At 42.9% G+C, this 13,673-nt stretch overlaps 1 protein-coding gene across 1 annotated transcript in view; it reads left to right on the forward strand.

Moving 5' to 3' along the window:
- The window catches only part of col4a4 (collagen, type IV, alpha 4), a 94,815-nt gene that overhangs the window by 75,441 nt on the left and 5,701 nt on the right, over positions 1-13,673 (forward strand). Inside the window, exons 25-43 of the mRNA XM_041795866.1 lie at positions 423-606; positions 724-792; positions 1,272-1,379; positions 2,383-2,451; positions 2,659-2,808; positions 2,939-3,100; positions 3,263-3,430; positions 3,516-3,659; positions 5,777-5,884; positions 6,323-6,501; positions 6,910-6,973; positions 7,060-7,134; positions 7,231-7,338; positions 7,458-7,565; positions 7,722-7,793; positions 8,405-8,533; positions 8,634-8,741; positions 9,626-9,781; positions 12,109-12,357. Of these exons, the coding sequence (XP_041651800.1) occupies positions 423-606; positions 724-792; positions 1,272-1,379; positions 2,383-2,451; positions 2,659-2,808; positions 2,939-3,100; positions 3,263-3,430; positions 3,516-3,659; positions 5,777-5,884; positions 6,323-6,501; positions 6,910-6,973; positions 7,060-7,134; positions 7,231-7,338; positions 7,458-7,565; positions 7,722-7,793; positions 8,405-8,533; positions 8,634-8,741; positions 9,626-9,781; positions 12,109-12,357 (2,410 nt within the window). The remainder of the gene's footprint in view (positions 1-422; positions 607-723; positions 793-1,271; positions 1,380-2,382; positions 2,452-2,658; positions 2,809-2,938; positions 3,101-3,262; positions 3,431-3,515; positions 3,660-5,776; positions 5,885-6,322; positions 6,502-6,909; positions 6,974-7,059; positions 7,135-7,230; positions 7,339-7,457; positions 7,566-7,721; positions 7,794-8,404; positions 8,534-8,633; positions 8,742-9,625; positions 9,782-12,108; positions 12,358-13,673) is intronic.

Here is a 13,673-nt window from a genome sequence, read left to right on the forward strand (position 1 = left end):
AGACAGACTGACAGCTGAATGGACCAATCAGATTTAAGGAACACTTATTAGATGGACTTTGAACCTTCCCTAGCAGAGCGCTTTATCCCTTTGTCTGAAAACAATTGTTATAAGATCCATAGCTGGAAAATCCTGGATCTTATTCCTAATCCCTGAAAGAGCATCGATTCACTTCCCGCAAAGAGGTTTATCTAGGATTCTGCTGAAGCAGGATTTTTTATTATTTCACCAGATTGCTGATATGAAAATCCATTAAAACAGTATGCACCATTTTTTCTCAAAGGCATTATGGGAATTTAGATCATTATTTTAAATGATTACCTTCTCTTAACAACATGTTTCTTGATATTTGTCCTGTTCTTCAAATGGGAAGACATTTTTAAGAGTCATCTCCTCACTTTATGTAAATCTTTATTTCTAAGGGTCAAAGTTTCTCCAGCTTCCCTGGAGACAGAGGCTACCCAGGATACCCAGGGCCCAAGGGGTTACCAGGACCCTCAGGCTCTGTGGGGTCAAGTGTTGTTGGGGCAATAGGACAGCGAGGGGCCCCTGGAAACATGGGACCCCCTGGACCTCCTGGTTTTCCAGGACTAAAAGGAGTGAAAGGTAGAGACTCTGCCAAAGGCAACCTTGAAAATCTGATAATTTAATTTATATTGTTTAACTCTTGTTTGACTCCTCCTCTTCTTGTATGGCTCCTCCCCCTCTTGTTTGTGTCTACAGGTGACACTCTGCCCTGTGTGCCAAAAATTCCAGGACCTCCAGGAGAAAGGGGAGAGAAGGGAAATAGAGGTAAACAACAACTACCACCTGGAGGTTATGCCTCTGTGAAGTATACAAGATGGTGAAGAAAGGCTGGGGTGCTGTTTGACTTTAACCTTGCATCTCCAAAATGGAATAATTTTGTCCTCAGGTCCGAGTGGACGTTTGGGCAAAGTTTGAACCAAATGTCTCAAAATGTTCTTGAGATATCATATTTACAAGCAAGGATTGGAAATGATGCCCTGAGGTCTTCACCAATGACCTTTGACTTCCAAAATTAAATTAGGGTATCCTTGAAATGGGGTAGACATCCGTGCAAAGTCTAGAGAAAATCCCTGAAAGTATTCTTTGGATAGTTCTCTAAAGATAACAACCTGGCCATATGCACTCATGCAAGCAAATCAAAATACCCCTGGCCCTGGCAATCACCTTCCCTGTTTGTTCAGCAGTTACCCCATCTTCTTGTCACCTCTCTGTCTGATTTCCTTTTTTTCTGTTGTTCTTTCCAGGTTTCCCAGGACCAGCAGGGCCTCCAGGTTTCCCAGGCCTCACTGGACCTGATGGAACCAAAGGAGACACCGGACAGTCTGGACTTATTGGACCACCTGGACGACAAGGTGCTGTACAAGTTAAATAAAAGGTCACTTCAAAGGCGGGGCGTCAATGCCCGAAAACAGGGGTGTCCAAATTTTTTCTGCAGAGGGCCACATACAGAAATATATTAGGATGGTGGGGCCACTACTGTATAAGTCCTTGCCATGAGGATTTTCAAGTTAGTAATACTAATCCAACATAAGTTAATACATGCTTAGCAATTGAGTATGCCTAAATGGCTAGTTAACAGCTGACAGGGCTAATAGTCATTTTCACGATTTTGGGGACCCAATCAGATTTCAGGGGGTCCCGTTTAGCCCTGACTACTACTGGCTCTGCCCCTGAAAAGTTACCGGTGCTATCTGCTGAGATAATCCATCAGGACGTTATTAATCAAGATATCCTCTTGTCAAAATGTTTGTTTACAGATTTAACATGGTAGCACTGCCTTGTGCTGAAAATAAGAATAAAGTAAAGCACAAACTTCAGCTAATGTGGGCCACATTGCCTTTTATCTCTAGAGTTTGGACACCCTTGCCCTAGAGAAACAAGGGGGGATAGCATTAATCCCCTTTTTTGGGGTTTCTTTCTCCAATGGTGTTTTGTAGAAGTATAACCTGAGCTTGTTTCCTCATTGGTTATTACATCCAGGTAAAGAAAAACCCTGCTTCTATTGAAAATTCTTTTACAGGAGGAAACTGGGAGTGTCAACTTTTCTGAGACCTTCAGAAAAAAGAGGGAGTGGAATCAATAAAGTCAATACTGTCTCATGAAACAGATGGATGTTTTCATTGCATGGAGGATGACAATAAATTCTTACTGTTAAAGCTGACTTTGGCCTCCAGCAGGGAGTCTTAGTGTTCTGACTCCAACATTTTTCTTCTGTTATTTTTCAACCAAAGATAATGAAAGCCAGAGCCATTAGTACCAGAGCACACCTGCTTCTCCTGGCCCACACCTGTCCTTTACATGGTCTTAGATGTTCTTCTTAACCCCATCTTTAAACAAACTTTGTTGCTCTTACAGGACCTCCAGGTTTTGTCGGAGATACTGGAGATGAAGGACCTGAAGGTTTCAGTTATAGTGGAGATCCAGGTAATGTCACCCGTCTCTTTACACAACGACTTACAGCCCAGTGAGTGTGTTTACATGGAGTATCCCTGCTATGAGCCCAGTCCTGGTTTTGATCCTGCTGTGTATATGGTGTTTACATGCAGACAGAGGAATCTTTTTCTCCTGTATACCATCATGAACACTGGTATCCGCGGTCTTGATTACCCCATCATATCATGTGTTCACCAGGCTCTCCTGGACTCTCTGGCTCCCTTGGACTCCGTGGCCTTGCAGGAGACTCCAGTGTGGGGCCATCAGGACCTATCGGCTTTCCAGGCCCACGGGGATCCCCTGGGCCTAAAGGTGTACCAGGTCCTCCAGGGGCTGATGGAGTACAAGGTAAAAAAGTGGACCTGAGAGGACCTACATGGAGTCATCCAGATGCGACCTTCATGTCATAATTTCAGGATGAGTTAATTTGACTGAAGCAGGAAGTCTGAATGAATTTCTTCCTCATATGTTTGATCAGGAGCCATTGGACTGTCTGGAGGCCCTGGAGCAAAAGGCCAAAGAGGACAGGATGGGCCCCCAGGTTTCCCTGGTTTCCCAGGACGTCCTGCTGATGGCTGTGATTCAGGAAAACCTGGGTTCACTGGTCCTCCTGGCCCCCAGGGAAACATTGGACCACCAGGTAAACACTAACATGCAACAAAATTTGCCTTACTTTCAAAGTTTGCTTGATTTTCTTTGTCCTTAATTTTATTTTTTATAGAATTTTACTTCATTCCTGTTTAAATCAAAGACTACCTTTCATTGGACGGCCTGACAGTGATGTCATCATCTTTCATTTAAGGGTTTTTGGGGGAGAAAGGTGACACTGGAGATGATGGTCTTCCAGGTGTTGGTCCCAAAGGCGCTGTGGGGAAACCAGGCTCTCCAGGTTTTCCTGGATATCCAGGGCCCCAGGGGCCGCCAGGACCCAATGGGGATCCAGGCCTGCCAGGTCTGGCGGGTCAGAAAGGTGGGCTCCTCCCTCTTACACACCTGTATTTGAGTGCTTGGTAGTTCCCTAATGACTCTCGCTCATATTTTTTTTTTTTTCCCAGGTCTGTTTGGGCCTCAGGGCCCAGAGGGACTGCCAGGGTCCCCAGGACAGCCTGGGGTCCCTGGAGCCAAGGGGAGGAAGGGGGATAGAGGGCCTGATGGTCAAGATGGGACTCCAGGATGCGAAGGCCAGAAAGGAGAGAAAGGTAAACCCCGACCAAGGTTCTAATAGTTTGGGATTTTTCATTATTTTTCACTCAGTTTTTAAACAAAGTCAGATACTGTTTTACCAGAGACAGAAGAGCTGGTCTTGTCAAAAACTGTTTGACCTGAGTTCCCTGATCAATATAGTGTTGGGCACCTCGTATCTCACCCTGCCATTGTAAGCCCCTCTGTTTCTGTCATCAGTAGTTTGAAGTCAGCCTACATTTTGGTTCAGTTCACACAACCATGATCATGAAGAAGACTGCTGTTTTGACAATTGTCCAGAAGACCATCACTGACCACAGAAAGTCACTGCTGAAAGGTCAGGCTGTTCTCAGAGGCTGTATCAAAGCAGATTTATGGGAAGTTGACTGGAGGGTAAAGTGTGGTAAGAAAAGGAGCACAAGCAACAGGGATGATTTCAGCCTTAAGAGGACTGCCAAACAAAGCAGATTCAAGAACTTCACAAGGCCACCACACAGGAGGGTCCTGGAAATGAACTACAAGTGTCGCATTCTTGGTGTCAAGCCAGTCCTGAACCACAAATGTCATGAGATTCTTAACTGGACTAAGAAGAAAAAGATGTAGACCGTTGCTCAGGGTCCAAAGTCCTATTTTCAGATGAAAGCCACTTTTGAATTTCATTTGGGAAGGTACCAGTCTGGAGGAAGATCAACAATACACAGGTCCATCCATGGTGCTTGAAGTCCAGTGTTTCCAGTCTCCACAGTCAGTGATGGTTAGGGGTGCCCAGTCATCTGCTGCTGTTGGTCCTCTGGTCTGTATCAAGTCCAGAGTCAACGCTGTCAGTGTCTACCAGGAGATTTTAGAGACCATCATGCTTCCATCTGCTGAGAAACTTTATGGAGACTGATTTCCTTTTACCCAGAACTACAGAAACTGACCATGGTGTTACTGGGTCTGACGTGAACCCTGTAGAGAATCTCTGGAAGATGATAGACACCAGACTCAATGATCCAGACTCAATGATCCAGACGAGTTGAAGGCTGCTAACAACCCAGCAGGACCCCGGACTGATCGCCTCCATGATAAGAGCATAATTGCAGGAATTTGTGTCAACATTTCTTTATCATAAATCCTTTTTTTGGACTGATTTTTTGGGATATACAGTGCTTAACAAATTTATCAGACCACCTGTCATATTTGTCTCAGAGACCTTCCAGCATCATGAAGTGCTTTAATGTGGACTCTTCATTCTCAGTGAGCTCTCCACGTTCCTTTTGAACAGGAATGAGGAATTTCAAACTGAATTCACCCAAATTTGAGCCGGCTCACTGGGCTTCTCTTAGAAGTCAGAAATTAATAAAGCATAACATTCAACCACTGAAACTCATTTTTCTGTTCAGTAATGCAAGTAAATAACTATAATTTGACATATTAATCAAGAAATACTAATGTGCTTTACTATTTTTCAGGTTTTTTTGTAAATCAGTAAATTTGAAAATTCATGGATAACAGTAATAATGATATTTTAGCATTAAAAATATAATTTTGGTTAAAAAGCTTCTACATATCGGTGTATTAACCATTGCAGAAACATAAAAAATGATTCTGGTAATTACCAATGCTGTTAATTTAGGGCAGCTGTGGCATAAGCCTTACTTTGGTTAGGGTTAGGGTTGTCTAATAAATTTGTTAGGCACTGTAGTATTCTGAGAAAGATTTTTGATTTTCATGAGCTGTAAGCAGTAGTCATCAAAATTACAACAAAATAAAGTCTTGATTTATTTCCCTTTGTATGAGAAGATATGAAAATTTCACTTGTTGAATCAAATCGCATGAAAGAATGAACTTTTTTTTACGAAATTCTAAATTTTTGAGATGCACAGTAATATTTTCCATCAGGATTTTCCAGGCAGGATATGTTTACATACCAGGTTATTCAAGTAGCACCAGTGAAAGTACACTACAGCATAATCCTTAGAAAGTAACCCAAAATACATGCCTGATGGCTAGTTTGATTTTTTTTTTGTTTGTTTGTTTGTTTTGTTTTGTTGCAGAAACTGTCACGGTTCAACATTTTCTCATGTGAGCTCTACCGTAAATAATTCCATTTCACATTCTGATCTCACCACATTAACTTCATGTCCCTCTGCAGGTTGTAAAGGAGTCTCAGGGCCTCCAGGAGACACCAACTATGTCCCCATTCCAGGACCACCAGGACCACCAGGGCCACCAGGCATCAAAGGCTTCCCTGGACCTCGAGGTCAGAGCATAGAAACCTTAATGAAGTCATGATGCCATATAGGAGGCACATCATGGTTCTCTTTGGGTCAGAGGTTCAGTGTTGCATTCAGGTGCTCCATGAAAGCCAGAAACATTTCTTTGACTCCATTCTGTACCTTAAAGCCATGCATGGAATCACATAGCCTAATTGACAATAAGAGAAGTGTACCAAGGCTGAAAACTTAAGCAGAAATATATCACCTCGTGTGTTAAGTAGAGCTGTGTTGATCTAAAGGTAGATGAGTTTAGAACAGTTGGTCTGGGTTAGTTTAGAGTAAAAGAGAGCTAAGGGAGCCAGAACCCAGGACCCGCACCAACTTGTAGTTTTTCACACAGTGATGAGGTTGAACACAGAAACAGTGGTTAAAGTCAGTAGATTGATCTCTTTGGTACATACCAATAATCTTTGTCTCAACAGGAAATAAAGGTGCACAAGGAACCACTGGGAGGCCTGGGTATCCTGGTATCAATGGACCACCTGGTATCACCGGTCTTTCAGGCCCCCCTGGACCCTACGGCATTCCAGGACCTCCAGGACAACCTGGACCTCCAGGAAGTCCAGGTCTCATCGGCTTTCCAGGAGAGACCGGAGATTCAGTAAGATTGAAGAACTTCATAAACAGGGATAATGCATGGAGATATGAGAACATGGGAAATCTGGAGAGTCAGGGTATTTTGGTACTTATCACACCTGTGCAGATTGTATTATAGCTGTTTAGCCTTGAATGACTTTGGTATAACCAGTGTTAGCTTAGGGAATAGGAGTTGGTTTGTCCTTGCATTCATGTGCACCTGGGATGGCCCCATCTCCTGAGTTAGCAAGTTGTTCTTGTGACCTCAAGTGACGGTCTAGATGCAACATGGAAACCACAGATAACATGGGCTGTGATTGATTAGTTAATCTGGATATGATCCTTAAAATCACATGGGCAAAAACTCCTGTGCTATATAAATCTTTGATACTCCTCTTTAATCTTTAAAACTGTCAATCCTACTTCACCACAGGGTGACTCAGGATGCCCAGGGAAACCTGGAGAGCCAGGTAGCCAAGGATGTACTGGACCCAAAGGTAAGCAGCCCACTTCCAACACTCAGCAGGTTTACTTTAAAATCAACAAAGCCTATTCTATAACATTCCCTAAACAATAAACACAGGTGATGATGGAGACTCTATCGGAGTTCCTGGTCCACCTGGAGACAAGGGGCCTCCTGGAGACTTTGGCCGTTCAGGTGATGATCTAGTTTTTCATGACAAAGAAATTGAAAGTTTAAATAAATTTGATCCCCCAATAGAATGATCCCAAAACATTGTAATTCCTCTTTCAGGAGCTCCTGGACCTCGAGGAGATACTGGAGGTCCAGGTTTCATTGGGAGTCCAGGACAGAGAGGATGCAAAGGTGATCAAGGCGGTCAGGGTGCCCGTGGACAACAAGGTACTGAAGATTATCTGGACTGAAGTCCATTTCCCGTGCAGCACTGCAGAGCTGAATGTAGACCTTTGGCACATGGGAGATCTGATGCTGAACCTTTATGTCTGTCTGTTTTTTTTCAGGTGTGGTCGGTCCACCAGGTTCCAGAGGTCGCCCAGGTCTTCCAGGTCTTCCTGGTAAAGCAGGCGTTGATGGTCCTCCAGGTCCATTGGGCAGCCAGGGACTCCCAGGTCAGAATTTACACCTAGACCTGCTGTCATGTGGTCCAGACTGAATATTTGTTTACACGTTATGCTAATACTTTGCAGTGATGTTTCAGTGTTTGGTTGATGTTTCTAAATAACTGACTGAAATGGTTAAATTAAGTTCCCATTTTGTGGCATCAGGTCCTCCAGGTCCGCTGGGTCTTCATGGACTGGACGGACTGAAAGGTGTTAAGGGGGACATGGGGACAAGAGGTAAGAGTCTCACACAAATACTAAGAATGTGTTCTTACAAACAGGGAAATTAATAAAACATAACTCATTATTTGCTCTGCAGAAATCTGTATTTACACTAGAACTGCCAAAAAAAGCAGTAAACTTAAAACAGCCAGCAGGTAAACCATTGTCATTGATTTTTATTAATAATGTTTCATTGATTAATGTTAAACGATGATCCACTAGATCCAAAACTGTCCTAGGACTGATCACTTATTCCTGAAACTTCCCCAACATCAGATTCTTTGTCTCTCAGAGCATTGTGTAAATACATATTTATTTTAAAAATATATATTTTTTAGACTGGGATATCACTGTGGAAGGTCAAGGTTGATATCTATTGTTTATCCACTGGTGTGGGATAAAACAGAGGGAAAATTAATGCTTTGTTATGGGGTACATTTGACCAGCATGGCTGTTCTGTGTATAAATGGTCACTTACAAAAACAATTATTTAACCATGTAAAGCTTCCAACTTTAACAAGCTATAAAATGACATTTTAACTTTTTGAAATGTTAAATACCTTGAACAAGCTCACTCTAGGTCACTGAGACTTTTACCATCACAATAAAAATACGTGTCTTTTCAGGGCTGAGTGTTCAAGGTTCTCCAGGTGCCAAAGGTCTTCCAGGGGATAAAGGACCTACAGGTCCTCCAGGTCCTCCAGGCACATCTAGCCCCGGCCCACAGGGACCCAAAGGCCTCCCAGGACCCAAAGGTCTGTGACAGTGTGGGTCCCATCAAGGTTAACTCACCGATCCATCTGAAGGGACTGCTCATATTCTGTGTCACTGATTTATCTCTCTATGTCACTGTAGGACCTCCAGGTCTGTTAGGATTTGCAGGCACTCCAGGAGCGGATTGTAAAGTTCCAGTCCCCGGGCCCCGGGGAGATCCTGGATTCTCTGGACAAGATGGTGAACCAGGTCAGACTTCCAACATTTTTTTTTTTTTTTCTAAGATTATTCTTCAGAAGGCCCATTTATCTAAAGAGTTCAAGGTTAATTTTGAGAAGGATTTAAGATATTACTCATGCCTCTTCATAATCAGTAAAAGCAGATTAAAATATCAGAAACTAGAAACATATTTCTTATAAAGTCATTAAACCTTTTTGGAATCCCTGCTGAAAGGGAGATGTCACTGGAAAATGCTTTTTAAACTTTCTATGATATATTTCAGTTCAACCAAAATAATTTTCACAGTGACCAGGGGCATGGCTAGGGATTTTGGTCCCTCAGAAAGAATGTTCCACAGGGCCCCCTTAACAGGCTAGCCAAGTAACCAATGTTGCATCATTTTTACAAATGGATTACTATGGTTAAATTGAATTTACTTGCATTATTTCGCTGCACTACACCTTTTGGACATTTTTAAGAGAGGAGCAGGGGGCCCCCAGTATTGTATTTTACTCTATTTGATGCAAATTTCAGTCTGTTGACTGATTCATTTAGTCACTTTGATTCAAAAATTACACTCAGAAAAAATACGTAAATAAACACTTTTCATTGCAGGCTTCTCAGGGGCCCCTCCCTACTGTGGGCCGGGGTAATCAGTGCCCTTTTTCCCCTCTGTGCTATGCCCATGACAGTGACTGAAAAGCATAAAGAGATTTTTCTTGCGGAAAACAACACTGACACACGTACACCTGTATTTGTATTAATACATTAGTGCTGCTTTGTCCACAGGGGGCACCGTCTTGTCCATAGGGTGTACCAAAATCAGTGTAAAAGTAAAGTTCCCCACAGCAGTTTTCAGGAACTTTAAAGATAACCTACACTAAATGACCTCTGACTTTTGTCCTCTGTTTCAGGTCCACTTGGGGACATGGGGGCTCCAGGTCAGAACTCTCCGGTTCCTGGAGATGATGGGGACAATGGGGACAATGGATGCACAGGGCCTCAGGGTCCTCCAGGATCTATAGGTCCTACTGGATTGCCAGGCAGCCCTGGAGTTCCTGGACTTAAAGGTCACACTCTTTATGTTTCTGAAGTTTCTTTGATGTGAAGATGTTTATAGCGATTAACTTTGGCATGACTAGATGACATAGGGGTCTGTGTTTATGGATGAGGGGAACCAGAAAAAGGTTCTGTCAGAAAACCTAAGGGACACCAGGGTTTGTTAGGAAATAGTAATAAGTGAAGAAAGTGAAGGAGGATGAGGAACAGTAGGCAAAGTTTTTTTTTTCATTCCATCCATTTTCTACATCGCTTATCCCGTTGGGGGTGGGGGGGCCTGGAGCCTATCCCAGCTGTCATTGGGCAAGTGACGGGGTACACCCTGGACTGATCACCAGTCAATCGAAAGCTGACATAGAGACAAGCAATCAGGCACACTCACAGCTACGGGCAATTTAGAGTCACCAGGGGCTGATCCAGAACTCACTGGAGTCATTATGTAACCCAACTGGCCAGAAAACGCCTTAGGATCCCCCTTGGAGGAGTTGGAAATCCTTGCTCAGGAAAGGGACTTTGGGTTGACTTGCTTGACCTACTACAACTACTACACCATGGCCCCAGGTAAAAATAAGAAAATAGATGCCCTGCCCTGCCTTCACATTTTCCCTGCCTGTCACTCCCTGTTTCACTAGCGAGTGTCTGTGGGATGGAGAGTGGCAGACAATTGCTGATAAACATCTGAAAACAAGATTATGAGATCAGTTTTAACTGATGGTATGCATCTCAAGGATGATTCTGTTCTTGTCTGTTTGTTTTTCAGACAAAACAAAATCTTCTGCTCAGTATCTAAATTTGTTGGCAGTGGGTGTTCTCTTTAGAACACTCCGACATTGTGTCGCTAAAAATGGCATCCCTGAGTGGGCCAGGACTGCCATTTCAACTCTTGGCCCAGCAGTTGCTGGTGGGAAGTTTTGACTATTGGTGTACTGCTGCTGGTATGTGCTAGCATCTGTATTTGAGACACTGTGGCACTGGTGTGTTTCGGGCTTAAGAGTCACTGGTTCAATTCCAATGAAGACCAAAGTTTGGAAATCGGTCTAGTTGTCGAAGCAGTGCCAGATGAATTCTGTCAAGGATTCCCTGAGCAAGCCATTGAATCCCCAGTATACCTTTCCTCAGACAAAGGTTGGTCAAGAAGAGGGTTCGAAGGTTTCTGTAGTAGTGTAGTTTGACATTTTCCAAGCAAAGGGTGACCATGAGGCACCGTGACCTCGTCCTATAACTTCCAAAATCTAATTGTTTCTCCTTTGAGTCCAAATGGGCAGTTGTGCAAAACTTGAAGACCCTCCAAGAGGCCAGGTAAGGGCAAGATGAGCATGACGCCTAAGAATGGTTTAGTTCATCGGTTCAACCATGAGTCAGAGAGAAGATTTGAGCAAATCTCTTCAAGCATTCTTGAGAATTTTTATCTCAAGATCGCACAGATGATAAATACTCTTTTTCCAATTACTAATTTTGGTAGACATTTGACCTGGTAAGCAGGGAAGTCCTCTGAGGGATTCTGGAACTCTGAGGGATCCCATGCTCACTCGTCCAGCTGATACCTGCCCTATATTCTGTTACAGAGTGCTGAGAAGTGTGGTGGCTCCATCACCAACTTCTTCCTAGTTGATTCCAGGGTGAGGCAGGGGCGTGTCTTAGCCTCTACACTCTTCAGATGTATGGTGTTCTGTGACTTTCATTAGGGTGGCAAGGGGTCATGTTGGGTTGGTAAGGTACAAAAGAAGCACCAAAATCCATGATTTGATTCAGTCTGGTAGGTATCATACGTGTGGCATAGGAGCCAAGCAGGTACCAGATTTTGGTACTCATTCACCATAATTAGGACTTCAGTCACAATAGAGGGAACTTTGCCATGTTTTGCCCACTTTGAGGGACTGACGACCAGCTGGAGTCCTTTGGTGATCATTAGGAAGACTGTATGTGTAATGTTGACCTGCTCAAGAGAGCAGGAATGGGAAGGGTCAGCTGTTGGAGCAGCAACTGTGCTTCCACAGGAACAGTTGCACTTTCCCAGGCCTGATCTAGCTCATCGCATACTGGGTGCTCAGGACCTGGTGAGCTGAAATGGACATTGAGGGCAGCTGCGTGTGTTGTTGAGGGTTTAGTTGGTAGGATACCTGAGGAGATGGGGCTTGGGCATGGTGCAGACCTGGATGATGGCCATCAGAAGGCAAGGACAGTACAGGACCAAGGTTGACACCACAAGGTTTTAAACCAGCATACACTCCCTGACCTTTTTTCCAGTGACTGAGTTTGGTTCAAAATTTCATCAGCAGTTTTCTCTATGCCACCAGGTTGACAACATAATGGACTGTGTGTGTCTCTGTGTAATCAGGTCAACGGGGATCTCCAGGTCTGATGGGACTGCTTGGTAATCGGGGTTCCAAAGGTTATCCTGGTTCCAATGGACCCCCAGGACCAAAGGGATTTCCAGGACCGGTTGGTCCAAAAGGTGAAAAAGGACGAGTCTCCAGCTGTCCCCCTTACCCCCCAGCTCCGCCAGGACCCCCAGGACCCACTGGTCCCCCTGGTCCACCTGGAGATCCTGGCATTGAGGGAGAAATTGGATTGCCGGGACCCAAAGGTAAGAAACTTAAGGTGGAACCAAAATCAGGTTCCAACCAAACTTCTGTTAGATTTCTTGACTTTGTGCACTGCGGCCATAAATCTTTGTGTTTATCTGAGTTTGTCTCATTCTGTCACCCGTCCTGTAAACCCATCACAGTCTCAGCAGGATGTTTTCTCATCATGACTTTGGTCATGTTGGTTATGTTTCCTGTCTGGCAGTTTTTCCATGTCAGAGTCACTTTTCTAAATGTTTCCTTAATCTGCTCATGTTAGAATAACTTCCTAAAACCCTGCATGCACATATAAGGGCATTACATCAAAGTTGTCCTACGAAATAGTAAACATTTTTGTAATCAGAGATAATTATGATGAATGTCCACTGAAGGTTCAGTAATTTGCTTAAAATGTTGGAAGAATTTGTTAGGAAATTTTAAGCATTTTTCATGGAAATTTAAGGGTTTTTTTTATTTTGAGGAGTTTTCTTTGAAATTTAGGTGGAAATTTCCTTTCACATTGTTTCACATTTTAACTGAATTTTGCAAAATTTCTCTGGAAAGTTTTAGGCATTTTTATTGCAGTTTGGGAAATGTATTTTCTTTTTTAAGCGGCAGGTCTTTGCTTGAGTTTTTAAGTATTTTCTCTGGTAAATTTGGGGAAATTATTTGTAAATTTTAATTTGTTTGGATTTTTCAGTTATTTTTTCATCATTTTCATGTAATCTTGGGGAATGTGTTTGAATATTTTTGAGAGTTTGATAAGAAATTCAAATGGGAATTAGCTTTGAAATTTGGGAGAACTTACTCAAAAAATTTCCAAGCATTTAAGTGGAGTTTGTATAATTTCTTATTGGAATGTTTAGACCTAAAGATAAATTTTCACTGGAACTTCTGGGGAATATTTGAAGGAATTTTGGGCTACTTTATTGGTTACTCTGACAATGTGTCAAGGAATTTTCACAGAAATTTTAGGGAATTCCATTGACATTATGGTAAATCTGTGTGATTATACAAAGGAAATTTTCAAGGAATTCAAAACTTTTAGTTGAAATTTTGTTAATGCTTGGCCTTTACCAAATCTTTGAGGTCCATTATCAAAATGACAAGTAAAATGACTCCCCCTCATACCTCTCTCAGTAACTGACATCATTTCTTATTGACCAACATCAACTGCTCTAAAACCAACCCAGAGCTGTATTTGCTGCGGAAACAGGACCTGCAGGAGATTTGTGGACATCATTATTGGTCAAAACTAATTCCTATTCAAAGACAAGGCTGAGCTTTTAAACTTATCAGATCCTATTGTTCCCAAATAAGTAGGAGAAATTTAAAACAC

This window comes from Cheilinus undulatus, linkage group 2 (assembly GCF_018320785.1).
Source record: "Cheilinus undulatus linkage group 2, ASM1832078v1, whole genome shotgun sequence".
In the NCBI taxonomy this organism is placed as follows: Eukaryota; Metazoa; Chordata; class Actinopteri; order Labriformes; family Labridae; genus Cheilinus; species Cheilinus undulatus.